Source organism: Hemitrygon akajei, chromosome 9, assembly GCF_048418815.1.
Source record: "Hemitrygon akajei chromosome 9, sHemAka1.3, whole genome shotgun sequence".
NCBI classification, from domain to species: Eukaryota; Metazoa; Chordata; class Chondrichthyes; order Myliobatiformes; family Dasyatidae; genus Hemitrygon; species Hemitrygon akajei.
In genome coordinates, this window is record NC_133132.1 from 7,488,067 (window position 1) to 7,515,877 (window position 27,811).

At 45.2% G+C, this 27,811-nt stretch overlaps 1 protein-coding gene across 8 annotated transcripts; it reads right to left on the reverse strand.

The window, feature by feature from the left end:
- Nucleotides 1-2,534: 2,534 nt before the first annotated feature.
- On the reverse strand, nt 2,535-27,811 carry LOC140732867 (uncharacterized). 8 transcript variants are annotated; one of them, XM_073055499.1, is made up of 5 exons: nt 27,747-27,792; nt 26,853-26,899; nt 22,990-25,550; nt 22,736-22,903; nt 2,535-9,797 (listed from the first exon to the last, which is right to left on the reverse strand). In XM_073055499.1, the coding sequence occupies exon 5, from the start codon at nt 9,388-9,390 to the stop codon at nt 7,999-8,001; it is 1,392 nt and encodes a 463-aa protein (XP_072911600.1). In that variant the 5' UTR covers nt 9,391-9,797; nt 22,736-22,903; nt 22,990-25,550; nt 26,853-26,899; nt 27,747-27,792; the 3' UTR covers nt 2,535-7,998. The 8 variants fall into 8 exon arrangements, with proteins under 8 accessions (XP_072911600.1, XP_072911601.1, XP_072911602.1 ...); XM_073055500.1 differs by lacking the exon at nt 26,853-26,899 and having other exon boundaries at nt 27,747-27,776; XM_073055501.1 differs by lacking the exon at nt 27,747-27,792 and having other exon boundaries at nt 22,736-22,899; nt 25,430-25,550; nt 26,853-27,359.

The window sequence follows — 27,811 nt, forward strand, 5'->3', positions numbered from 1 at the left end:
AACGTTGCAAACTTTCATGTATGTACATGTATGTACCCCGCTCCCTTTTTACCGCAGATCTGCCTTGTTTCCAAGGTTCCGCCCCCTGCTCTGATGACATAAATTACAGTCCTGACTTCCCTTTAGTTCTGTGTTGAAGCGGGTCGGCGGCGGCGGATCATCTGCAGGATCGGGATTGGGAGAGGACCATCACCCCCAGCGTCTGGAAACCGAGGGAGGGTTCACTGTCCGGGCGTGAAGACAACAAGTTCTCATCGGTGAATATTGAGGCTGGTCCCGAGCGTGGACGTCCGATGTCGGGTAGTGAATCCAATGAACTTCCCCGATCTGGCGGCCTCTCTGCGTTCGCTGAACAGAACCTGCCGGAGTCGGTCTGTGTTGTGGGACCTTCACAACATACCGACTGAGATGAGCCGCCGCTCAGCCCTTCTTGCCCTGATCCAAGGAGCGTGATAGGCTGGTGATACCGAGACTGCACCCATCCGTTGAGGTTTACCCCAGGAATTTTATCTCCATCACCCGGCCAGGTATCGAATCCAAACTTCACCTGGATCGATAGCCGGTGTCTGCAATTGTTTTACGTCATTCCAGGGCACCGGAAGCGGCCCTTCCACCTGTTGTGTTCTTGCAGACAGAGAAGGTTAAAGCGGGTAACAACACCTTCGGGACACTGCTCCATCTGCCTGAGTAGATCTACTTTTTGCCCGTTCAGACAAGGCAGTAAGATCCAGATCTCTCATGGCCTCTCGCTCTGGGTGGCCATCGTTGCGTTTATTTTTGTTGAATCTATGCCACTGTTCTGACTAGCCGAAGCGCAGCCAATGTTTCTGGTTTTATAAACCCATTAAATGCGAGAAATAAGCCTTTTCCGGGTATCTGGGCTTCTCAAAAGTGTACAGTGTACACTGAGATAGACTGTGAGATCAAGAGTCCAACTTATCACGGTGGGAACATTCAACGTGCTTACAACAGCAGCCTGGAAGGTTTCCTGGAGCCTGCTGCTATGTGTTTTCAATGTTATTTTAAATCTCCGACCCGGCTGAGAAGAGAGAATATCGAGGGTTATGAGGATCTTTGACGCTGCCTGCTTTTCTGATGCAATGGGAAGTGCAGTCACAGTCCGGGGAGGGGAGTCTGGTTTCCGTCGTGTCCTCAGCGGTGCCCACAGTTTTCTGCAGTTCTTGCAGTCAAGGGTGGAGCTGCAGCCTTACGAAGGCGTTATGTATACGGATGGGATACTTTGTCTGGTTTGGGGAGGGGCAATGTGCCTAAGCCAAAGTTATTGTTGTTTGATCTAGCTTTGACATTTTAGGATCTCTTTCTATCCTATTATTCAGTAGCCGTGTATTGCTGAATGACCACCAGTGACTGTCCTTGATCCCTCACCCACATGGTTCCATCTCCTCATTCACTCACATCTTGTGCAACCTCTCTCCAGCCCGTGTGTACCCAGCTCAATGATGTACAGTACATCAGTAAAGTTTCATCTAACATTTGACTTCATTGTGAAGTATTATCTTGCACCTTCTATCTCATTGAGATTTCCAGGAATCGTTTTTTGTTAGCTAGAATGACAAGAGGTTTAATTGAATGCAGCACCTGGTCAGCTGAGAGTTACAAGCTACGATCCTAAAGATTCCAGCAGTTTGTTATGAACCGTAACACTTCAGAAACGAACCGGCAGCAACAGACTGCACCTGGAGTCTGGTTTTGATGTTAAAACCATTATCTTTATTAGTATCTACTTATAATGTAGTAACTTAATCAAGATAAACAAAAGTTAACAGTGCTATGTGTATATGTGTGCGTGTATATAACTCCCAAACTACTGAGCTTGGGGGAGGGGGGGAAACAAGGCTTAGAGTCTTGAGATGGCAAAGTAGGGAAGTTCAGTTCATTCACGGAATAGGTGATGACAGAGAGTTATTTGTAATCCAGGGGAAATGTAGAGAGAAGGCAATTACGTCGAATTCCACAGGTTCCACGGTGGTAAAACGAGATAACAGTCGCCATAGATTTTATCCATCGTTGTTCCAAATCCACATCCGAATTATCATCGAAAGTGACTTGTCACAGGGATATCATCTTCAACTGAGTCACCACACCACATGCCCAGGCAAGGGTTAATACATGTGGTATCCACAGGATACCCCAAACAAAATCCACTCCTGTGGATTATTTGAGGCGACAGGCGCACATTCGATGTGCACTGGATCGATAATCAAACCACGCTTGGCCACTGGCTTCCTTGTCTAAATCCTTTTGTTTTCTTTCTTTGTCTCCTTCTGACTGTCAGTGTCTGTGTCCTCGCTTAAAACCAAACAAACTGCGAGTAATGTAAACAAGCTGCAAGTCAGACAGTCCCAGCTCCTTGAGCTCTCAGTCTCTGTAAAAATTTAAAATGAGCTGAGAAAGTCAGCGGCTGACGTCATTGTTAGCCCCCACCTCACTCAGGCACTGTCTTAAAGTGACAGTCCACAGCATACGAAACCTAGGGATTCGTAACACTTCCCCATAAAAAAGAGAATTATCACTAAAAGAGCAAAAATTTATCTGCGAACTACAGTATGGTTATCGTGTAACACATTGCCGAAGCATATACAAATACCAGATTCTACTCCACTATTAAAACTGGAAGCTTAGCACCTGGAAAGACAATCAGCAATGATATTGCCCTTGCCTTTTACATGCATTATCACAATATCATATTCTTGCAAAATCAGACTCCAGTTTAACAATCTTCTGTTTTTGTCCTTTACCTTACTCAGAAACACTAACAGATTGTGATCAGAATAAACCACAAGTGGTTTCTGAGCAGGGCAAATATAGACATCAACATGCTACAAAGCCAAGATGAGTGACAACAACTCTTTCTCTATGGTGGAATAATTTGTTTGACTCTCATTGAATTTTCTGGAACAGTAAGCTACAGGATGTTCAACATTATCACCATCTTTCACTGGCATCCACAACTATAGAAAATGGCTTTGTAAAGTCAGGTGCCCTGACCACGGGTTGATAACATAAAAATGGCTTTCAATCGATCAAATGCCTCCTGATAAGGCTCGATCCAAACAAACTTTTCACCCTTCTTCAGGAGATTATCCAGGGGAAGAGTGATACCAGCAAAGTTCTTACAGAACTTACGATAATAACCAACCATTCCCAGAAACCTTCTAAGAGCCTTCTTACCAGTCAGAATAGGAACTTCAGAAATTGCCTGGACTTTTGCCTCAACAGGAGCCAACTTGCCTTGACCTACAACATAGCCAAGATAGGTCACCGTGGCATGGCCAAATTCACTCTAAGCCAAGTTATCTGTAAGGCTGGCCTGGGAAAGCCTGTCAAACAGCTTTTCTACTGCAGAAATATGCTCTTCCCAAGTGGCACTCCCTGTGACTAAGTCATCAGTATAGACATCTGTGTGTTCTAACCCTCGAATTACAGAATCAAACATTCTCTGGAATGTTCCTGGAGCATGTTTCATTCCAAACAGCAAAACATTGTATTCATACAACCCAGAAGGTGTCACAAATGCAGAAATTTATCTACCTCTGTCTGTCAATGGAACACACTAATACCCTTTCAACAGATCAATCTTCGTAAGAAGTTTAGCTTTTCCAACCTTATCGATGCAATCATCCACCCTAGGGATAGGATAGGCATCTGTTTTTGTTACTGCATTTACCTTCCTATAAAATCTAACACTACCATCAGGTTTGGGCACAATAACGCAGGGTGAGCTCCAATCTGGTGCTGAAAGACTAATAATACCATTTTCCTGCATATATTCAATTTCTTGCTCAGCCAATTTACTTTTCTATGTTCATGCGATATGTATGTTGTTTAATTGGTTTGGCTTGACCAATATCTACGTCATGTACTGTGACCGTGGTTTGCTTGGGAACATCGGGAAATAAATCTTTAAACTTCAGAATTCCTTCAGCTGCTGTTGTTGCTTTGGCCACAGATGAGCCAACTTGTTATCAATGTTTTCTGGAATAACTGAGTTCATTAGCCTAACCGGGACCATGTTTGGCTTGTGAAAAGTCTCAGACGAGTCAATTATTTCATTCTCAGGGTTGCCAGATTCATACGTTTTGACAACAACACTCACAGATGGTGCCTGCTTGTCAAAATAAGGCTTTGTCATATTTATGTGTACCACCTGTGTTAGTTCATGTCAGTTGGGTGTTTTAATAACATAATTCACATCATTAATTTGAGAGACTGTTTCATACGGTCTATTGAATTTCCACTGAAGAGCATTCATCAACATTGAAAGTAAGGCAAGCACCTTATCCCCCACCCGGTATTTTCTTTCGCAAGCCCGCTTATCAAACCGACACTTCATTTTGTTTTGAGAAATCTTTAAGCTCTGTCTTGCTAGACTACAGGCTTGGTGTAGTTTATTTTTCAACTTCAAAACATAGTCTAACAAGTTAACATGTACATCCCCATCAACCTACTGTTCCTTTAACAAGGTCAAAGATCCCCTCACTATGACCAAATACAAGTTCAAATGGACTAAAGCCCAGTAATTCCTGTACCGACTCTTACTGCGAACAAAAACAAATATATTCCTTCATCCCAGTCTTTTCCATTTTCGACACAGTATGTCTTAATCATTGTTTTGAGGGTAGAATGAAATCTTTCTAAAGCCCCCTGTGATTCCGGATGGTACGCAGATGATGTAATTTGTTTTGCTCCCAATTCATAAACTACCTGCTGGAATAATCCAGATGTAAAATTACTTCCTTCATCAGACTGGATTTCTTTAGGCAAACCAGATAAAGTAAAAAACTTGGTAAGAGCTTTCGCCACAGTTTTACCTGAGAGGTGGTGCCTCTGGGAATCTGGATGCAGTACACATGATAGTTAGCAGATACTGATGGCCAGCTTTAGTCTTTGGCAATGGGACAACACAATCCACTGTAACTTTTGAAAAGGGTTCACTGAATGCAGGTATAGACCATAGTGGGGCCACTGGGGTGACTTGTTTAGGTTTACACACAACTTGACAAGTGTGACAGGTTCTGCAAAAGATCACAACATCTTTCCTCAAATTAGGCCAGTAGAATTATTTCATAATCCTGTTTAAAGTTGTATTCACTCCAAAATGGTCACCTAAGGGCTTACTGTGGGCCAAAGTTAAATTTTCAGTCCTATAAACTTTAGGAACCACCACTTGGTGAACAATTGCCTATTCCTCACTCATTGGTATAGCAGGTGGCCTCCACTTCCTCATTAACACTTCATCCTTGAGATAATACCATACTGGCACTTTCTTAATCTCATCATCTGAGAGAGCTGTTTCTTTTAAAGCTTCAATCTCAGGGTCTCGGTTCTGTTCTGCTATAAACTCCTTCCTAGACAGGGATAAATCTTTCTCATCAGACTTACTACCTGAATCCTGTTGAAACAATGAAGACAGAAAAGCTCGACAAGTCATCATAACCTGAATCCCGATTTTGGCTATCATGGGTATCAGAATCACGCTGCACAGTACCGTCTGCGTCGGCAGACTTTCAGCCATACTTCGAGTTACTGCACAGGAAGGATAAATGTTAAACTCCGTCTGTGGGTGGTCAGTGGTTGGCTTAGTTATCAGCTGCACTGCAGGAACAACTTTACTATCTGCCAGGTCATTCCCTAACAGCAAAGTAACAACGCCCACCGGTAAACTGGAGCATAATCCGATCTTAACAGGTCCCAAAACCAATCCTGACTGTAAAGTTACCTTGTGCAGTGGCATAGAAACCATGCCACCCCCAATGCCTTTAAGAAGATTTACCTCAGCAATGTTAGTCTCATCACCAAGCTTTAGAATGCTGTCTAATATAAGTGACTGGGAAGCCTTAGTATCTCGAAGGATTTTCACTGGTACCGGGGTTGACCCTTCCTTTACTAAAACAAGCCCATCTGACATAAAATAATAGAATCCCTTCATAACTCAGTCAGACCTCTCAGTCCTTAACTGAGCCTCAACAGACTGTTCAAAACCCTGTGGGTTTATAGGTGTTTCAACATACTGACCACAGGCATTTCAGACTGCCTCCTTTTCCTTTTTCTTCTTCAGGACGGAACAATTAGCCATCATATGACAAGTATGATAGTAACAAGTAAGACCAGAATATTTCTCCTTCAACAACTTCCCTCATCCTTACTCGTCACTAATCCCAGTTTCTCTTTCTGGTTTACCCTGGTTATCACTGCTACTCTTTTGGAAACTCTTATTCGGGGTAAACTTAAACTTATGAGTTAAAGCAAACTCATCTGCTAATCTAGCAGACTCCTGCAAAGTGGCAGCAACATTTTCATCTGAATACATCTTTATGTCATGAAGAACACACCTTTTGAATTCTTCAATTAAAACCAACTCTTTCAAAATGTTAAAATCATCATTTACATGCTTAGACGTGCACCAGCAGTCAATACACAAAAACTTCTCATAAGCAAATTCCATATAAGTCTGGTTCACAGATTTCCTCGAATTTCTAAACTTTTGCCTGTATGCTTCTGGGACCAACTCATAAGCTTTGAGCACAGCCTATTTCACTGTGTCATAATCAGCTGCTTCATCAACTGTCACAGAATAGGCTTGCTGAACCTTCCCCTTAATTACACTTTGCAAGAGAATAGGCCAGCCCTCTTTTGGCCACTTTAAACTCTGAACAAACTTCTGAAAATGCTGAAAGTATTTATCAACCTCTGCCTCGTCAAATGGAGGTACCAAGTTAACTTTCCGACTGGCCTCAAACTTATCACCAGATAAATCTAGACTCCTTTGCTGCAATCTCTCTATCTTTCCCAGCTCAAACAGCCCCTGTCTTTCTGCCTCTTATCTCTGTTTATCAGCCTCTCTAGCCTCAAAATGTCTCAGCCTTTGCACAGCCTCCATCTTTAATTTTGCCAACTTGTTCAGGAGTTAATCAACTCAATCCTTCTGTCGTCCTCTAATGCCTCAGAGGTTGGCACTTTGAGAAATCTATCGACATCCATCGCTGCTGATTCTCCACACACAAATAAATCAAAAGTGATTTCCCCAATGAGACCGATAGTTAATCAATCAATATGTCCCCAAATGCATCCATATCCCGGACGCAGGCCCCAATTTTGTTATGAACCGTAATGCTTTAGAAACGAACCAGCAGCAATAGACTACACCTGGAGTCTGTTTTTGATGTTAAAACCATTATCTTTATTAGTATCTACTTATAATATAGTAACTTAAGCAAGATAAACAAAAGTTAACAGTGTTATGTGTATATATGCGTGTAAATATAACTCCCAAACTATTGAGCTCGGAGGAAACAAGGCTTAGAGTCTTGAGATGGTAAAGTATGAAAGTTTAGTTCATCCACGGAATAGGTGATGAGAGGGAGATATTTGTAATCCAGGGTAAATGTCAAGAGGAGGTAATGATGTCGAATTCCAGATGTTCCACAGTGGTAAAACGAAAGAACAGTCGCTCTAAATTTTATCCATCGTCCTTCCAAATCCACATACGAGTTATCACCAAAAGTGACTTGTCACAAGGGGTATCGTCTTCAAGTGAATTACCACACCACACCCAGGCAAGGGTTAACACACGTGGTCTTCACAGGATACCCCAAATCCGATCCACTCCTATGGATCAAACAAGCTGACAACCACGCATTTGATGTACACTGAATCGATAATTAACCCACCCTTGTGGGCATAAGAAAGTTCTAAACAGTGACCCTTAGCCACTATTTCCCTTGTTTCAATCCTTTCATTTTCCCTCCTTTGTCTCCATCTGACCCTAAGTGTCTATGTCCTTGGTTAAAACTAAACAAACTGCGAGTGATTTAAACAAGCTGCAAGTCAGACTGATTCGCCTTCTTAATCCATCTCTCTTAAAATGACAGTCCACAGCAAACAAAACCTAGGGATTCATAACAACTGCCACTCCCCATTGTGAACTGACTGGTGTGCCAGTAGTTGGGATGACTGAGTGAATCCTTTCCCACATTCTCAGCTGGTGACTGGCTTCTCCCCAGTGTGGACTCGCTTGTGTTTCTGTAGGGTCAAAGAGTGAGTGAATTTCTTCTCACAGACTGAGCATGTGAACGGCCTCTCCCCAGTGTGAACTGACTGGTGTGCCAGTAGGTGGGATGACTGAGTGAATCCCTTCCCACATTCTGAGCAGGTGAACGGCTTCTCCCCAGTGTGAACTGACTGGTGTACCAGTAGGTGAGATGACCGAGTGAATCCTTTCCCACATTCTGAGCAGGTGAACGGCTTCACCCCAGTGTGAATTTGCTGGTGTCTCTGTAGGTTGGATGACAGAGTGAATCTCTTCCCACATTCTGAGCAGATGAACGGCTTCACCCCAGTGTGAATTTGCTGGTGTCTCTGTAGGGTGGAAGAGTGAGTGAATCTCTTCCCACATTCTGAGCAGGTAAATGGCTTCTCCCCAGTGTGAACTCGCTGATGACTCTGTAGGTGGGATGACTGAGTGAATTTCTTCCCACAGTCTGAGCAGGTGAACGGCCTCTCCCCAGTGTGAACTGACCGGTGTGCCAGTAGTTGGGATGACTGAGTGAATCCCTTCCCACAGTCTGAGCAGGTGAACGGCCTCTGCCCAGTGTGAACTAACTGGTGTGCCAGTAGTTTTGATGTCTGAGTGAATCCTTTCCCACATTCTGAGCAGGTGAACGGCCACTCCCCACTATGAACTGACTGGTGTGCCAGTAGTTGGGATGACTGACTGAATCCCTTCCCACATTCTGAGCAGGTGAATGGCCTCTCCCCAGTGTGAACTCGCTGGTGACTCTGTAGGCTGGATGACTGACTGAATCCCTTCCCACATTCTAAGCAGGTGAACGGCTTCTCCCCAGTGTGAACCCGCTGGTGAATCTGTAGGGTGGATGAGTCAGTGAATCCTTTCCCACAGACTGAGCAGGTGAACGGCTTCTCCCCAGTGTGAACTCGCTGGTGTCTCTGTAGGCTGTATAACACAGTGAATCTCTTTCCACAGACCGAGCAGGTGAATGGCTTCTCTCCAGTGTGAACTGACTGATGTCTCTGTAATTTGGATGACTCAGTGAATCCCTTCCCACAATCTGAGCAGGTGAACAACTTTGCCCCAGTGTGAACTCGCTGATGACTCTGTAGGTTGGATGACTGAGTGAATCCCTTCCCACAGAGTGAGCAGGTGAATGGCTTCTCCCCAGTGTGAACTCGCTGATGAATCTGTAGGGTAGATGAATCAGTGAATCTTTTCCCACAGACTGAGCAGGTGAACAGGTTCTCCCCAGTGTGAACTCGCTGGTGTCTCTGCAGGGTGGAAGAGTGACTGAATCTCTTCTCACACACTGAGCAGGTGAACGGCTTCTCCCCGGTGTGAACTCGCTGGTGAGCCATTAGGTCAGATGACCGAGTGAATCCTTCCCCACAAATTCAGCAGATGACCAGCCTCTGCCCAGTGTGAACTGACTGGTGTGTCCACAGGTGGGAAAACCGACCAAATCCCTTCTCACCCACAGAACAGGTGAATGGCCTTGTCGAGTGTGAACTTGCTGATGTACCTTCAGTTGGGATGACCGAGTGAATCCATTCCCACTGTCTGAGCAGGTGAATGGCCTCTCCCCTGTGTAAAATGACGGGCGTGCCAGTCGGTCAGATGATCGAGTGAATTCCTCCCCACTGTCTGAGCAGGAAGGATGATCGAGTGAATCCCTTGCTCCACTTCTTAAATATCTGGACAGAGATAGTGAAACTGGTGTGCCGTGTTTGGGTTTCCTGGAGACGAATTTCTTCTCGTTTTTAACCTGTGAAAAGATTTACAAAATCCATCAATGGGTGAAGGACAACATTTCAGAAGCAATCACTTGAGTTGTCAAGGTGTGATCTGGCATCACACTGTTACAGTGAGGTTCAACCCAAGTTGGTGAGAGAAATCATCTTCTAACTGGGCACAGTGCTGGTATCTGGAATGACCATCAAACTCTCTGATGCTCTTCCTGTCTCTATAAGAATGCGGCATTTCTGCCATCTCCAATCTGTGACCTGGTTCAGTCTGACTCTCTCCATTGGTATTATTCCCTGTTCCCACTGAGCTGCATGGGTTCCTGGCCCCACAGTAACTGAAACACTCTCACACAAATAGACTTTCCTGAGGTGCAGCTGCGATTTTCTTTCATGTATTAATAACTTGAAGTGCCACAGTTTTAACGCTATGTAGAAAGTTCCTGCTGAGATGAATGGCTGGACCGCACAGCTGTTAAATGGACTTAAAGGTGAATTTTTGTATTATTTCAGGTTCTTGTCACAGTCATAGAAAATTACAAAACAGAAACAGGCCCTTTGGGCCATCTAGTTTGTGTTGAACTATTTAAACTGTTTACTCCCATACCGCTACCATCCAGGTACCTATACAAACTTCTTAAATGTTGAAATTGAGCTTGCATGCATCACTTGTGCTGGCTGCTCATTCCACACCCGGATGATCGTCTGTGTGAAGAAGTTTCCCCTCATGTTTCACTTAACATTTCACCTTTCACCCTTAACCCATGACCTCTGATTGTAGTCCCACCCAATCTCAGTGGAGAAAGCCAGTTTGCATTTACCCTATCTATGCCCCTCTATCACAATCAAATCTCCCCTCAATCTTCTACATTCCAAGGAATAAAGCCCTGACCTGTTCAATCTCTCCTTATAACCCAAATCCTCCAGACCTGGCAACATCCTTGTGAATTTTCTCTGAACTCTTTCAACCTCTTTCACATCTTGACCATTGTTGACCAAAAATGCAACAATACTCCAAATTAGGCCTCAAGAATATCTTCTACAAGTCAACATAACATCCATCTATTGTCAGTACTTTGGTTCATGAAGGCCAATGGGCTGAAATCTTTCTTTCTGTCCCTATCTAACTGTTATACCACTTCCAGTGAATTGTGGACCTGTATTCCCAGGTCCCTTTCTACTACAACACTCCTCAGTGCCCGACCAGTCACTGTGTAAGACCGACCCTGGTAGGTCCTACCAAAGTGCAACACCTCACACTTGTCTGTATTAAATACCATTTTCTATTTCTCAACCCATTTTTCCAGCTGGTCCAGATCGCACTGCAAGCCATGATAGTCTTCCTCGCTGGTGTCAGTCATTCTTTGTGTGACTGACACCAATTCTTGGTGTCAGCCACAAATTTGCTGATCCAGATGACAAACAACAACAGATCCAGCACTGATCCCTGAGACACACCACTAGTCACAGGCCTCCGGTCAGAGCGGCAACCATCTGCTACCACACTCTGGCTTCTCCTAAAGACAGTGTCTCATCCAATTTACTATCTCATTTTGAATGCTGAGTGACTGCACCTTCTTGATAAACCCCCCATATGAGACTTTGTCAAGTCCATGTAGACAACATCCACTTTCCTGATAAATTTCTCGAGAAATTCTATAAGATTGGTTAGACATGACCTGCCATGCACAAACCCATGCTGTCTATCCTTAATCTTCCACATCTATCCAAATACTTATATATCCACAGCAACACACACAAAATGCTGATGGATCGCAGCAGGCCAGGCAGCATCTATAGGAAGCAGCGCTGTCGACGTTTCGGGCCGAGACCCTTCGTCAGGTCTTGTATATCCGGTTCCTGCACATACGTTCCAATAACGTTCCCCCACTGATGTCAAGCTCACCAACGTACAATTTCTTAGTTTATTTTTAGTGGTGAATATGAGCTCGGTTTCACCATTTAAAAGAAGTTTGGATGGGAGCATGGATGGTCGGGGTATGGAGGGCGATGGTTCTGGTGCAGGCAGTTGCAATAGACAGCTTAAATGTTTTTCCGGCATTGACTAGATGGGCCAAATAGCCTGCTTCCGTACTGAACTTCTCTATGTTTCTATGACAGAGAAGCTGGCCAAACTTGTTTGGAAGGGAAAAGGTAGGAGTGACAATGGAGCAGCAATGGCTGGAGTTTCTGGGAGCAATTTGGGAGGTGAGTGATCAATACATCCCAAAGAAGTGGAAGCATTAGAAAGGCAGGAGGACACACCCGTGGCTGAAATGAGAAGCCAAAGCCAACATAAAAGCCAAAGAGAGGGCAAACAAAAGAGCAGAAACTATTAGGAAGCTTTTAGAAACCAACAGAAGCTGAATAAAAAAAGTCAGATGAGCTCAGGGCAAGGAGTTATGATATTGTAGTCATTAATGAGTCTTGGTTGCACCCAACAGCCTGAGGCATTTTGAGGAACAAAATATCCAGGGCCTCAATCTCTCTTGAAAACCAAGGTTTTCTGCACTAGTTACCTTTCAACTTTTATTTTGACAGGCACATACAAACACTACACCCTCAAAACTTCACTTCTGAAGGCCTCCCACTTACCAAGTTCTCCTTTGCCAGAAAAGAGCCTGTCCCAAACAACACTTGTCAGATCCTTACCATCAAAATTGACCTTTCTCCAATTTAAAATCTCAACCCGTGGTCCAGACCACTTTTTTTCCATATTTACTTTGAATCTCATGGCATTATGATCACTAATTTCTGTCACCAGCCCTGGATCATCTCCCGACAGCTTATTGCACATTTCTACATCAGGAATTCTACGTACTGATTAAGGGCACATTTGACAAACTTTACCCCATCTAGTCCTTCTACAGTATGGGAGTCCCAGTCAATATATAGAAAGTTAAAATCACTTACTGGAACAACCTTCTTGGCATGGTCTGCAATCGCTCTGCAAATTTGGTCCTCTAAATCCCTCAGACTGTTGGGTGCAATCAAGTCCCAGTAATGGCTACAATATCATAATTCCCTGTCCTGAGCTCATCTGACTTTCCTGTGATGCTTCCTGCATTGTGATATACACAGCTCAGCACGTTCATCGCACCATGCTCAACCATTTGATTGCTGACTCTGTCTGAGGTCTGAACAACATCTGACTGGTGTCAAGAAAACAAACTCTCCCTCAAACAAAGGAGCTGATTGTGGACATAGCGGCTGTGTTGTGAAAAGAGCGTAGTAGCACCTCTTTCACCTCAGATGATTGAAGAAGTTGGGGATGGGGCCTGAAATCTTAAGAACTTTCTACAGGGACACAATTGAGAGCATCTTGACTGGCTGCATCACTGCCTGGTATGGGAACTGTACTCCCCTTAATCACAGGAACCAGCAGAGAATGGTGCAGACAGCCCAGCGCATCTGTAGATGTGAACTTTCCACTGTTCAGGAGATTTACAGAGATAGGTGTGTAAAAAGGGACCAAAGGATATTGGGGACCCAATTCACCACAACCACAATCTGTTCCTGCTGCTACCTTCTGGGGAACAGGACCACAACAAAAGGACCAACACGCTCTGGGACATCATCTTCTACTAGGCCATCAGACCGATTAATTCATGCTAATACAATTGTATTTCTATGCTATATTGACTGTCATATGTACAAACTATTTACTATAAATTATTATAAATTAAACATTGCCCATTTAGATGGAGACATAATGTAAAGATTTCTACTCCTCATCTATATAAAGGATGTATGTAATAAAGTCAATTCAATTCAATTCACCCTCTCCACTAGCTGTTCTTTCATTCTAGCTCCCATTCCCCCTTCAAATTATTTTAACCACATCACCTCCTCCACCACACTAGCACTAGCAACTTTACCACTAGGATATTAGTCCCCTCTTGTTCTGTTCCCCTAACTAACGAATCCCCTATCACCCCTTTGACTTTCCTCTGCCAGATAATCCCCTCAAACAGTTTCTAAAGTGGTCCAGCGGCTGTTGTGCTGGATAGCAACAAGAGTACTCTGCGATGACTATTTAACCTCATTCCCCTTCCTGACTCTCACACATTTTCCTGTGTCCTGCACCTTGGGTGTATCTCACCTCTCTTCATGTCATATCTATCACCCCGTCCAAATCCTGGATGATCCGCAATTTATCCATTTCCAGCTCCAACGCCTTAATGTGCAGGGTTACAAGCTGCAGCTGGATGCACATCTTGTAGGTGAGGGCATCAGGGACACTGGAGGTCTCCCCACCTTCCCACTAATGTCCCCTCTAATTTGTAATGACCGGTGGGCACATCAATCTTGTACTGTGCATACTTTTACCCAGTGATAACATATACACAGTGAATTTTACATAGAGAGGTATTCATTTCAACAGCTAGCAAATCACTGTCGATAAGATCTTTAATCTCCTCTGCATCTGCACTTTCACACAACCTATGTAGCAGGCCTGTAATGGGGAACGAAGAATTTTCTCAACAGAGCTTTTGCACATTGTCCAGATGTGGTTTACTTGCTAATTATACTTTAAAGAATCAGATTTCCAAATATCACTCTACTTCTTCCTACTTGTAAATTCTCCAGCAACTTTTGCATCGCCACAATACACACAGATAACACCAGTATCAATATGGACATAAATATTTCCCCTGAACCGTCCTGAGGAACTGAGGATATATAAGAAAATTTTGAACCTATGTACCCTCTGGCTAAAAAAATAATTGGGACTGAATAGGAATTATCGAACTGAAGTGAACTGTGTCTTCAGCGGTTAGCTAAGAGAGGCTCATTACCAGTTCCCTGTGGCTTGCAGAGAGACACACTGAGAGCTGATAACATTATACATTGTACCCTCGTTAGCCGATAACATTATACATTGTACCCTCATTAGTAAAGGGAGGAGGACTCACTGATAAGGACAGGAATGAACATCTGTTGTAATTAAGTCAGGGCCTTGCAAAGGGAAAAACTGATAAGGCCTGGACAGAACATCCATCTGTAATTACAACCTTGATTTAGCCAACTATCTTATCTAAGTAATTAAGTTTTGCACCAACAGACTTGGTGGGCGTACCAGTTCAAATAACATCTTGCAATAGTAACATATGGGGTTTACTCTGTGTAAATATACGTCTGTAACCTGACTAAGTCAGTCCACTTGTCAGATGGTGGCAGTGCTTAACATGCCTTCCCTTTGACAACTGGGCATCAAAATCCTGCAGCAGAATGTGCAATAAACTGCGGCGACGATAAGAATCTGGTCTCCCGAGTTTTATTCAGATTCAACTTTAACATTTGGCATCACGAACAGGATCCCAATGTAGGGAGTGCCAAGCAGACGGGCTGAGTAAGCGGCTGGACCACTCTGGGGACTGCAGAGACCGACAGGGCATCCAATCGGTATTTTACCTTTTGTCTTTTCTCACTGGGGCGGGGAACCTGGGATAGTACCTCAATGGAACAAGCAGTAAATTTGATACGGAAAAAGAACTGTGAAAAGAAGTGGAAATTGTTGAAAAGGGAATGGAAGGAAAAGGGAAATGTGAAGTGGAACAAATGTGAAGTTGGAGGAATAATGCATGTGACAAAGGGATAGAGGTATGTACTGCAGAAGGAACGCCAAAGGTTGGGAGACGCTAAAAGCGGAGCGTGAATGGGTGGATGGGCGCCGAAAACGAGAGCAGGAAAAACAACGTAAGCAAACCAAGGCCGGCCTGGATAGGAGAGAAGGGCAGGAACTTCAGTCTAAAGTTCGAACTGATAGGGAAACAAGGGATCCCCAACCCATGTCTGGCATACCGACCCTGTTTGAGGACAGTGACCGTGATGAGGAGTGGGCACCCACCGTACCACCCCCCCACCTTACCAGGGGCCAAGTGCACCCAGTGCTCCCGAACCCCAATCCTCCCAGTACTCAGATACGGTGGCCGCTCGGGTAAAACAGTGGCACAGGGAAGGGGAGGTCCCTATACCGAGATCCAGAAAGGGAATACCGAGGATTATTCCAAGTCAGGGAGGGAAGAATCCAATAAAACCCCAGAGTTAATGGCTCCACAAATACAATTGTCCACCCGAATGCTGCCCAATCCACGAGCAGGAGGGGGGACAGCCCTCAATAATTCCTGTGTATGCACACTGGAAGCCTCAAGAAATGATAATGATCATGAATCAGGCCCCAGAGAGAAAAGAAAATCCAGCACAGTTTGCTCAGTATGTCCACAGTACGATACTAATGTTTAATGCGAGCCCGCAAGATTTATCCAGTCTCTGCTGCATGATTCTCTCAGGTGATGAGGGGCGGAAATGAAAGGCAGAATTGAGATACCAAACCGATCAGGAGTTACAGGCAGGAAACCATAATGAGAATGAACAGACAGACCAGATTACTCAAGCCTTGGAAAGGGCTCTCCAGCAACCTGTAAACATCACTAAAGTACTTGAATGTGAACCTAAGCCTGGAATCGGGACCAGACTACCGGGAGTGATCTGTGGCCTGCTACGGCACTTTCGCTGGGAGACCAAGCCTTTAATGATGGGAATCCGTCCCCCCCAGTTTGATGCCTTACTGCTCCAATAAGTCAGCCAACATGATTAAAACAAACAATATGGATTGGCCTGCAATGACTGAAATCGAATGCGACAAGCTTTGACATATTATTGGGACCCGGCTTTCGAATCCTGATCAACCCCGAAGGGAACTGATACTAAAGGTGAATATGTTCAGTGGGAGAAGGACACGAGCCGGCCATAGCTGGGGATCAGAAATGGGAACTAAAACCTACCAAGAGACAGGTGGGCACAACAACCCATTTAGAAATTGACAAGCAAGGAAGCTTCCTACCGTGAGTACAGCCCCTCAGGAAAAGCCCAATGTAATATTGCAAGTTGCTGGAATTCCAATTCCGTTTATGATTGATATGGGGGCAACCACAACCACTCTTGATCAGGAAATAGTATCGGAAAAGGGATTCCGGTTCTGGTGATGTCATCGTCAAGAATGGCAGCTTAAGTCACAAGCTCCTCCAAAAAAACGTGTATTAAGCCCCATTATCCCATCAAATATAATATTTTTCGAAAAATATTTGAACTGAAAAGAGGGGCAAGAATGGGGAAAAGGAATGGAAATAAAAAAAGCGACACTGTGGAGCCTGCGGCTGAGAGGAGTGCAGCGAGCGGCTCTCCTACCCAACCGTGTGCTAGCGAGGCAGATGCTGGGCCTCGCTCAGGCGAAGCGGCGAATATCTTCGAAATCCTGAAAGAAATAATGGAGGTCCAGAAAGATATAAAACAGCAGCTCCATGATATTAAATCAGAGCTCGCCAGCGTCAATCAAAAAATAGTGGTGGCAGAGACTCGAATTGAGAAGGTGGAAGATCGCGTTCAAAACTTGGAACGGATACTGAGCAAGACAATAAAAATATTACATCACCAAGAAGGTAAACTGCTTTACCTAGAGGGAAGATCACGGCGGAAAAATATCAGAATCTACAACGTTCCCGAAGGAACGGAGGGCTCGTCTATGACTGAGTTTGTCGGAAAGTTACTGCTGGACGTGTTGGATCTTTTCCCGGCTATGGAGCTGGAAGTCGAAAGAACCCACCGCGCGTTAGTCCCAAAACCTACCTGGGATAGAATAATAATAATTAAATTCCTTCTGTACAGCACCAAGGCGGAGATTCTATGAAGGGCCTGGGGTAAGAAGAGAGTGTTTTTCGACGATAAATTAATATATTTTGACTAAGATTACTCCCCCCCGCGTCCTGCAGAAACGCAGAGAATACTCTGAAGTAAAGTGAGTACTAAAGCAAAAAAAGATTAGATTTCAAACTCCGTTCCCTGCTAAACTTTGAGTGTTTTATGACAATGGGACGTGGTTGTACCAGACAGTGGAAGAGGTGACTGCAGACATGAAGGCCAGAGGGTTGCCCGTCAGCATCACCAAAACGAGGGAAAGCCTGACTGCGGAATTATCCCACTCAGCTTGGGAAATAGTGAGAGAATCGAGAAGGGAGGAGACGGGAGGAGGCCGAGAGAAATATATCAGGAAGAGACCGGGAGTTTCCCAAAGACAGTCCTCACCCCCTTCAGAAGAGCCATAAGGTTTGGCTAACTTTAAAAATGTTGAGAAGCTGAACGGAAGCAAAAGTACATGGTGATATACCTATCTCGAGAAATACTTATTATAATGTGGATTTTATATTACTTAGTTGCTATTCTTTATTTGCTCATTTACTCCTTTTTCCTCACCAAAATAAGAATATATATGAGGAGTACACAGGGAAATGTTTTCTGTGTAATAGATTTGTTCACTGACTTTTATGAATACTGCAATGGGGGCCCTCAGGGATTATCCCCCACAGCTAGACATTTCCTCTAGCTCAACGCAGGGTCATCTACTAGAGACCTCAGCCTTGGAATCACACGTTTGTTGCCATTTTTGTTATTATTTGCGTTTCTTGGTTCTTATTTGTTCAGGGAGTAGATCGATTAAGTTTTATTCTAATTTCAATGATACATTGACAGATAAATACAGATGGCTAAGGACAAGGTAAAATTCATTTCTTTTAATGTCAATGGGCTATTAAATCCAATCAAACGTAAGAAAATTTTATCCAATTTGGAACAATTTGATTCATACTGGGAAAAATGGTTTAACTGCATAATGCCTCATAGGCCTGATTTTACTCTCACAAATCAATGAATCTGTTGTAAAAAAAAAGATCACTCCCTACTTGTACAGAATTCTTTCCTTTTGCTTGTTTTTTCTCTCCACTCTTTTCTATAAGTGTGTCCCTCAGGTAAATACTTTGTGGAGATTTGTGATATATATGACTATATGATATATATGTACAATGTCTGAAATACATCTTATGGAAATGTTTGTTTGATGATGAACTTCAATAAAAAAATAAACTACAAAAAAAGGAAAAGGGATTCCAGCTATCAGACGCTACAATCACTGTGTCTGGGTTCGAAGGCACGGAACGTACGTATTCACGTACCCAGCCACTGCAGGTGGAATTCCGGGGGAACCACTGTGAGGTTTCATTTACAGTCACCACCAGTCGGGGGTGTAATCTAGCAGGGGGAGACTTTCTCTGTCCGTTGGAAGTCAAGTTTCTAGGTACGGACAAGGGTGTCACCCTGGGAATAGTGAACAACCAACAGATTCCCCAGTTTCTGACCCCCCCCCTCTCCGCCCCCCAGTGGTGGGCACTTAATCTGGACTCCACTGCGTTTGAACCACTTCTGCCATCAGCCGACCCCCATGTGACTCTGTGCTATGACCCTACGGGGAGCTCAACTGAGGAAAGCACCCCTCGAGGGACAGAAGTTCCCAGTCACGGTGATTGGAGAGGTTAAAAGGAGAGAGGGCGCTGCATTACCGGCCGAAGGTCCGGATTTCCTTTGGCGACAGACAGGGCTGGTGGTTCCCCATACCACCGTTAGGGTTTGCCCTGGGTTCAAGCCAAAGAGCCTAGAGTTCCTTGCCTACACCCCGACAAAACAAGCCTCCAGCACCCAGAGAGACTGGCAAGACTTGGCCGCGGGCCAACTCCGATACTGGAAAGAGTCTGAGGTGAAGATGGGACATCCGGTAAGACACTCTTTTAATATTGACCGAACCCAAGACGTTGTACCCCATCTCTGGGCAATTTCAGGCCATGAAGTCAGCCACACCAACTGCCCCCCGTCCGGATCACTGTGAAAGAAGGACAGACTCTCCCATCCATTCCGCAATAACCCCTCAAGCCCGAGGCAACGTTTTACGAGGATGGAAGCTCTTTAGTGGATCCAGCAGGGAAACGATATTCTGGCGATGCGATAGTGAGACAGTGAAGTAATTGAGCAGGCCTCTTTTGAAGCTGCTGTCTCGGCCCAGGAGGCTGAGCTATTTGCTCTGACTCGTGCCTGTATCCTAGCAACAGACAAAAATGCGAATGTTTACACAGGTTCCCGTTATGCATCTGGAATTGTACATGACTACGGGGCTTTGGGGATTCCTGACTTCCTCTGGCCACCCCATTAGCAACGCCACCTTTGTAAACAACTTACTCACCGCTCTACAGCTACCTCGAGTTTTGGCTATTATTAAATGTGCGGCCCACACCCACATGTCCGACAGGGTCACTAAAGGCAACGCGTTAGCAGATAAGACAGAGGAAAGTGCGGCACAATCCTCGGTAGTTGTAGTCCCCTCGGGTTCCCGTCAATCAGCCCTCCGTGACTCAAGCAGAGCGGGTTTGCCAGACATGCGGGAGCTACGTACTTTTCAGGGGGACGCCTTTGAGGAGGAGCGCAAACTGGTCCCAGATGGGGTGCCAGAAAGACCCCAAACTAGGTTTGTGGATCACCCCAGTAGGACCGGTTTGTGTTCCTACACAGTTTTTACCAATAATGGTCGATTATATACATAATTGTACACACCTGGGAAAGGAGGGAATGGTTGGTAACCTGTACCCTGCACACCGGGTACGACTCCCCTGACAGGTGGACCGTTTCTGTGTCTACAAGTTGATTTTATTGAATTGCCTAGAGTACATTGCTATAGATACTGCTTAGTTATTAGAGATGTGTTTAGCAGATGGATTGAAGCTATTCCAACTACCAATAATACCGCTATGACTGTTGTGAAGGTATTATTACGGGAAATAACTCCCAGGTATGGCCTGCCGGAGATGCTGAGCTCTGACAATGGCCCACACTTTGTGGTGAAAGTAAATGAAGGGGTATGTAACGAACTAGCTATCAAGCAACAATTCCACTGTGTACACCACCCACGGGCCGCTGGCATAGTAGAGAGAGCCAATGGCACTCTGAAGAGTAAATTGGCCAGATTAACAGCGGAGACTGGACTCACTTGGTTGAAGGTCCAACCATTAGCCCTCTTCCACATGAGGGTCACCCCACAGGGGAAAACAGGGTTGTCACCAGCTGAAGTCATTTATGGATGGTCCATGAGGACACCCTGGGGACCAAGACATTGTGTACCATTGCTCCCAGAAAGTCTACCAGCAAAATTGGATATGCATAACCGAGGGGAAGAGATGGGGAAATAGATATGCCAACTAATCAAAATTCTCCAAGCATTACATTCACAGGTACGACAGGCTTACAAGGAAGAGAACTACCCTGCAGAGAGGAGTAACTATCCCACCATAGAACCTGGGGATTTTGTCCTGATCAGACTGGGATTGAGGGAAACTCGGACCGCGGTGGAGAGGACCATATCAGGTGTTACCATCCACTCCCACGGCTGTGAAACTGGAGGGGCAATCTCACTGGATATATCGAACAGACTGCAAACGTGTTACTGAAGGAACTGAGTAGAAGGACTCTCTCGGACTAAAGGAAAATGTATTGGTTTAGTGTTTATGTCTTTGAGAGGGCTCACCCCAGCATCCAGGGGCCCCCATGTTAAGACCTTTCTGTCTCTCTGTCACACCTATGCTAAGGGCCTGCTGGGTTTGTGCCGAAATTCTGCAGCATGGTAAAACTATGATTCCAATGTCAGTAATCCTGCTCAACCAGAGTGAGGAACTCTCAGCCTGGGGTTTCTTAAATAACACCTGGGGAAGTGAGATGAGGAACTGTGGTCCAGTCAGAATGAGTGTGGCTGTCGGTGTTTTGAGGGATGGTATCTCAGGCCCCCACCAAACGGAACTTCCTAGACAGGGAAACATGTATCCTGGCCATACCTGCAGATGACCAGCAGCGGAGAGGAGTAACTGAGACTGAGCGATTTTGGATGATCGCTTTTCTCTCCTATGGAGTAGCCAGGAATTCCCGAGAGATAATCAATATGGCTACAGCACTTGAGGAGCTGGCCACAATACTGCAGGGGCCCTGACAGAAACACAGGCCCAAGTAACAGAAATATCCACTGAAATGATTGCAATCCAGCAAACAGTCCTACAGAATCGTATGGCTTTAGATTTTATCCTGGCTGAGAAAGGGGGAACCTGTGCTATTATTGACACAGAATGCTGCACCTATATCCCTGATGAGTCGAACATCACATCCCTCTCCGAGCACACTGCCAAGGAGATTGACAGCATCAAGAAAGTAGGGCAGGATTTACATGGGTTCACTGAAGGATCTAAATGGTAGTCTTCGAAGGCATGTTCAGTAATATGTGGGGCATGATATTGCATTATGGCATAATAGTTGTACATATCATTGTTATAATTACTGCTGTATGCTGTTTTTACCCACTGATAAGTCAATGCTGTACTCGGTTGCTTTCTCTGTAAAAAATCACTGCTTTGTTGATCATATAATGATCAAAAGGAGGGTACGATAAAGTATGTAAAAGGGTGAACACTTTGTTAAACAATAGCAGCCTGTTTTTCTGAAAGAAACTGCAGATGATCAACGGATGTGCAAAGCCATGCTGAGCCATATTTCTTCTTGAGGGTAGCTAGCTAGGGTTTCAGGATGCTTACCTCCTTGGGCACTCATGCGTAGAGATAGGACAGCTTCAGTCTGTTCTGTATGTGTAAGCCATTATGACTATTTTGCAATTTGTCTTTAGGGACTGTCATGTAGTAAATAACTTTGGCTCCATCCTGTCTTATGAGGGGGGAAATCTGATCAGATATATCTGTGGTGTAAAGGGAATTGTTAGTCAGTTAGTGGATTGGACGGGAACAGTCATGGACTGTTCCTGTTTGCGCGACTAACTGAGTAAGCCCCGGGTGCTTGGAATAAAGAGTTTGTATTTATACGGTCTCTGAGTGACTTTATCCGGATTTGACTTCCACAGAATGGGAGTGGTTTTAAAGGACTGGGCTGCTGAAAGCACATTACCAGACCTGGAGTGATTGCACCTGAGTCTGACAGAGGCGTAACTGGTTCTTCTGGGCACATTCAGTCTCACTCCAACTATTTCCTACATTCCTTTCTACAGGTATGTAATGTCTAAAGGACCAGTGTTTGAGTAAATGAGACTCACCAAACTTTCTCCTGACTGAATCACTGGATTCTCTGAGTCAGATGGGTTCTCTCCAGTTGATGCTCTCAGTCTTCAGGCTGGTTCACTTGTTGCTGTTCCCTCGTCTTCAGTCGTGGTTTGCTTCCAGTTGGGGTTTTTCTTCCAATAGATTTCTCACCGCAGGTCTAACTTTAACATGAAAGATAATGAAACACATTAACAATAAAAAGGAGAACCAAACATTTCTGCTTAATGTTACTAAGAACAAAACTCACTGAATTTTAAATGTTGAAGGTAAATATAATGATCTCAGTGAACAATCTTTTATTGTCCCTCACACGTCACAAAACGATATGGGATAAGCAGGAGCCATCGTTCAGTCATGGTAAGACACAAGACACAGGAACAGAATTAGGTGATTCGATCCATCTGGTCTGCCCCACCACCCACCCATGGCTGTTTTTTATTCCAGCACCATATTCCTGCCTTCCTCCTGTAACCCTGAAGCTACTCAGCAATCATGAATATATTAATCCCTGTCATAAACATACCCAAATGGCAGCCTCAACCAGCCTCTGCGGCTACAAATTCCACACATCAGACATCCTTTTGCCAAAATTGTTTTCTCATCTCAGTTTTAAAGGGAAGCATCTTTATTCTGACACTGTGCAGTCAGATCACAGACTCTTCGTCTAATGGAAACATCCTCTCCATATCCAATGTATCCAGGCTTTTCAGCATTTGGAAGGTTTACTTAACCATACATCCCCCCACCACCCCCACCGTCCCTCTGAACTTCATTGAGCACAGGTCCAGAACCATCAAATGCTCCTCCCACATAACGCAGGTCATTCCTGAGATTATTCTTGTAAACCTCGTTAGCAACAACTGTACTGAACACATTTCCAGCAATAACAGACAAATTGGTACCGGGATAATTTACAGAAAAGCGTTGTGGTTTCTTTACTGTTCTACTATCACAGAACGAGCCATTTCCATTTCCAGGTTAAAACAGGCCCATTTCAGGAAATATAAACCGTTCCAGGGTGAACGTAATAAAAAGAAACTGGAATTACCAGAAATGCTCGGCAGGTAAGGAACAGCTGTGGGAGAGGAACAAACTTTACAATTCAGGTTAATAATGTTTCGTCAGAATGATCGCAAACATTTTTACTTTTTAGTGCAGATCTCCAGCAACTTGAGATTCTGCTTGATTTCCACCAAGTGACAGACAGGTGACAGTGAGGGGGGGGGGGGGGATTTCCAAACACAGTTTGAACACCAAACTCACGGGTCGATTTCTACTGTTGTAAACACGGAACAGCCCATTTACTCATGGCCTCTCCCTGTGAGGATGAAATGGGAACTCATCCTCTCCTCAGATTAGCAGTCTTTGCTTCCGAAGGAACGAGACAAACACCTGTTCCCAGACCAGAAATACTCACTCTACACCTCATAAACCCTAACAGCTCGATCCCTGGGTCCATTTTACCTGGATCAAAAACCGTGATATCCCAGGACACAACCTCACAGAGTCACACAGGTGAATCTGCCACTCACTGACCCTGAGAGTCTCACACATCGTCCCCGCATCTCACACTGAGTAGTGCAATCCAGGATTTCCCCACAACCAATGTCCAGCTGCTCGAAATTTCTGTTTCATTGCAGAAGGACGAACATCCAACCTCATCTGTAGAAGCACTAACCAAAGTCAAAGCCAAAACACCGACAGTGTCAGATGCCTGTAATGTAGATCACAGGATTAGAGCCCAATCACAACTCTCCCAGTACTCTTTGCTGCCAGTAAAATGCTGTAGTGTGTCAGCCAGTCACAGTTCAAAGACTAGCACCTCCACACCAATGCACAACAGAACTGGTACCTGATGACCCTCTGGCATCCCAGCTAACAAAAACCGATTCAAGAAATAACTCAACAAGGCCAAAGGTGCAAAGACCACTTCACAATGAAGACAAGGGTTAGAAGAAAGATTGCTAATATATAACATTGAGGTGGTGGGATACAGGGTGGACCGAGGTTGACCCAGATGGTTGATGTATATCACTAAAGTGGAGTGGGGGGGGGGGTGGTTAGGAGACTGGATACAGGTTGAACAAGATGGGCAGGGATGAGCAGATGGAACCAAGTGGGAGAAGGGATCAAGGACAATCACTGATGGTCCTCCAGCAATACACAGATACTGAATTAATAGTACATATTACTGTATAAAAGATTCTAAAATGACAACGTTAGAACAAACAACAAGAACTTTGCCATAAATACTTTGTCCCTCACCGAAGTTTTATCAACACGCCATAAAAAATTTCCCATCAGGACATTTCACGCTTTGCATGGTAACTACTCTGCCCCTGACTGCGAGGAACTGCAGGGACTTTTGGATACAGATCAGCACATTACAGAAAGCATTCTCCCCCTAGACTTCCCAGTCCCTCGGTAAAGCAGGCAATGAAATCAAAGATCCCCACAACCTGGGACATTCTCCTTTCTCACCCACCCCAATCCGTCGGAAGACACAACAGCCATAAAGCTCCAGGACAAATGCAAGGAGTCTCAGGAAGCGAGGCGAGTTGGGGGGAGTTAACGGGACTCAGTCACCAACATCAGATTTCCCAACACAACACAGCATCACCACCCCTCTGGGGACAATACGCACACACCACGGGATCTTGTGTCACAAAGCAGAGGGTGGGGCAGACCTGCGGTACACAGCCTCACGGGACCCCCGGCTCCCCGCTCAGGAGACGAGGATACCTTCCCGATCCCGCAGACAATCCACTTCAGCGCTGAGCGGAAAGGAAAACACTGCCCACCTGGAGACTGAGCATGAGAGAAGAGATCGTTACATCTGCAGTTAAATTGGAGGGGCAAATGTGATTACACGACTAATGGGGTCTCCTACCCAAGGCAGAGACTCCAGCTATCACTACTCTGTGGAAATAAACAAACAAAGGTGTCACTGATCAGAGGGTATAGAATTAAACATTGGATGAGGCAGTTTAGAGGGATCTGAGGAAGAGACTTTTCACGGAGAGGGTAGTTGAAATCAGGAACACACTGCCCGAGGAGTTGGTGGAGGCAGGTCACTTCACATTTACGAAGTGGGTGAGCATTGAAACTGCCCAGGATCAGTGGACTATGAACCAGGTGCTGATAAATGGGACCAGTGTAGACCATGAGTGGATGGTCAGAACAGGTACGGCCGGCCAAAGGCCTGTTCCCGTGCTGTGTGACCCACCACTCCGGACATGCTAAATTAACGATGGTGGTGCCACAAGGCATTGATTTCAAAACTCCACACCCCTCTCCAACCTGAAATAAACCAGACGGAACCCCTCTGACACCACTGTGAATATCTGATTCTGTCAGGTAACATACAGATTGGTCACTTCTGCTAACAACTGGCAATTGATGAAGTTCCTGTGTCTTCTTCCATTAATGTTGCCTCCATACAGGAAAACTAACCCTCTCACTGGGTCAGAATCTGTGATTAAATTCGGCCCCAAACACTCTGTTTTCATCCCTGCACATTGTAACTTGAACCATCGCACTGAGGGTCTGATGGAGACACCGCCCCGGCCCTCTGCACATGTGATCACATTCCCCCTGCTTCTGACATTTCAAATACCCTCAGAATGGTTTTCTGATTCAGTCTGAAGGTTCTGGTACATTCAGCTCGTCGTCAGGCCTGACAAACCATGTCTTCCCACAGCTGGTTCCACCTGTTGGTGAGTCCTCTTTCCTCAACCTCCAGGGAAGCTGCATCTTCACACAAACTCCTCACTGGAGATGACTGTCTATACCCGTGACACAGGAAATCACATCACAGTCACTCTCCTGATACCGTGTCTGACCTGCTCACCTCCCGGTATAGAACATAGAACATAGAACATGTACAGCACAGTACAGGCCCTTCGGCCCACAATGTTGTGCTGACCTTCAAACCCTGCCTCCCATATAACCCCCCACCTTAAATTCCTCCATATACCTGTCTAGTAGGTTCTTAAACTTCACTAGTGTATCTGCCTCCACCACTGACTCAGGCAGTGCATTCCACGCACCAACCACTCTCTGAGTGAAAAACCTTCCTCTAACATCGCCCTTGAACTTCCCTCCCCTTACCTTAAAGCCATGTTCCTCCCTCACCAAGCCTCTCCCTCAGTCACCATCTGTGAGATTATATAAAAAACAATTAAAGCGATCTATCAGGCAGCTCCCGTACCCCTCCACCCCGCACGACGATTTGCTGGTTAAAACTCTCTGTCCTCAGTCCCTTCCCTATTCCCTTCTCTTTTGCAAACTCCAGATACGCCACCAGATCCAAATCCACTGTAAGGACATTTATATCTCACAGGAGTATGTACTAACCCCTGTCGTTCTCAAATACAGAGGTCACTGACACCCCACCGCCATCCCAATATTCACTAACAGCCCATGACGGTGACAGCTCTTCCCAGACTCTGGGGCTTTGTAAGAAACCCAATATTAACAGCAAGATTAATCAGTAATTTATTTGAAGAGAGAATTGTTGCTCACTGAAAGGATATCCGAGCGTCCGATACAACGGAGCAGATCCTCCCCTGTTTACAACTTTATTTGACCCGGGTCACAGAACGTCCGATCGTCCCACTTTCTCACAACAGCAACCCCCTCCCCCTCCCCCTCCCACGGTCACACACCCTTCCCTCCACTCACCCCACACCCACAGTCCACCCATAACCTCTACTCACACACTCAGACAGATCCCCTTCACCCCAAACCGCCTCCCAGCTTGAGAACCACGACTAACTGATCCCACACAGATCAGTTAGACACAGACACAGATGTCTGATCCACAGCATCTGCAGTTGTATTTCTGTGTAACTGATCCCACAGCCCGGGATCGGGCGCAAAGCTAAAACCGGGGCTGCGGTACCGGAGAGCCCGGAGCCTGCAGCCCTCCGGCAGAACTCGGTCCACTTTCCCACTGCAGCAGGCCCCCGATTTACACAATCCGGGATCAGACCCCCAGCTCACCACCGCCCAAACAGGAGACCCGCCGGCCACCGCTGCGGGCTGCACTGCGCCTGCGTTTAGCAGGA

Bases quoted from the DNA above. Each gene is read 5' to 3' on its own strand.
- LOC140732867 (XM_073055502.1), bottom strand. From the start codon at position 9,390: ATGGCTCACCAGCGAGTTCACACCGGGGAGAAGCCGTTCACCTGCTCA.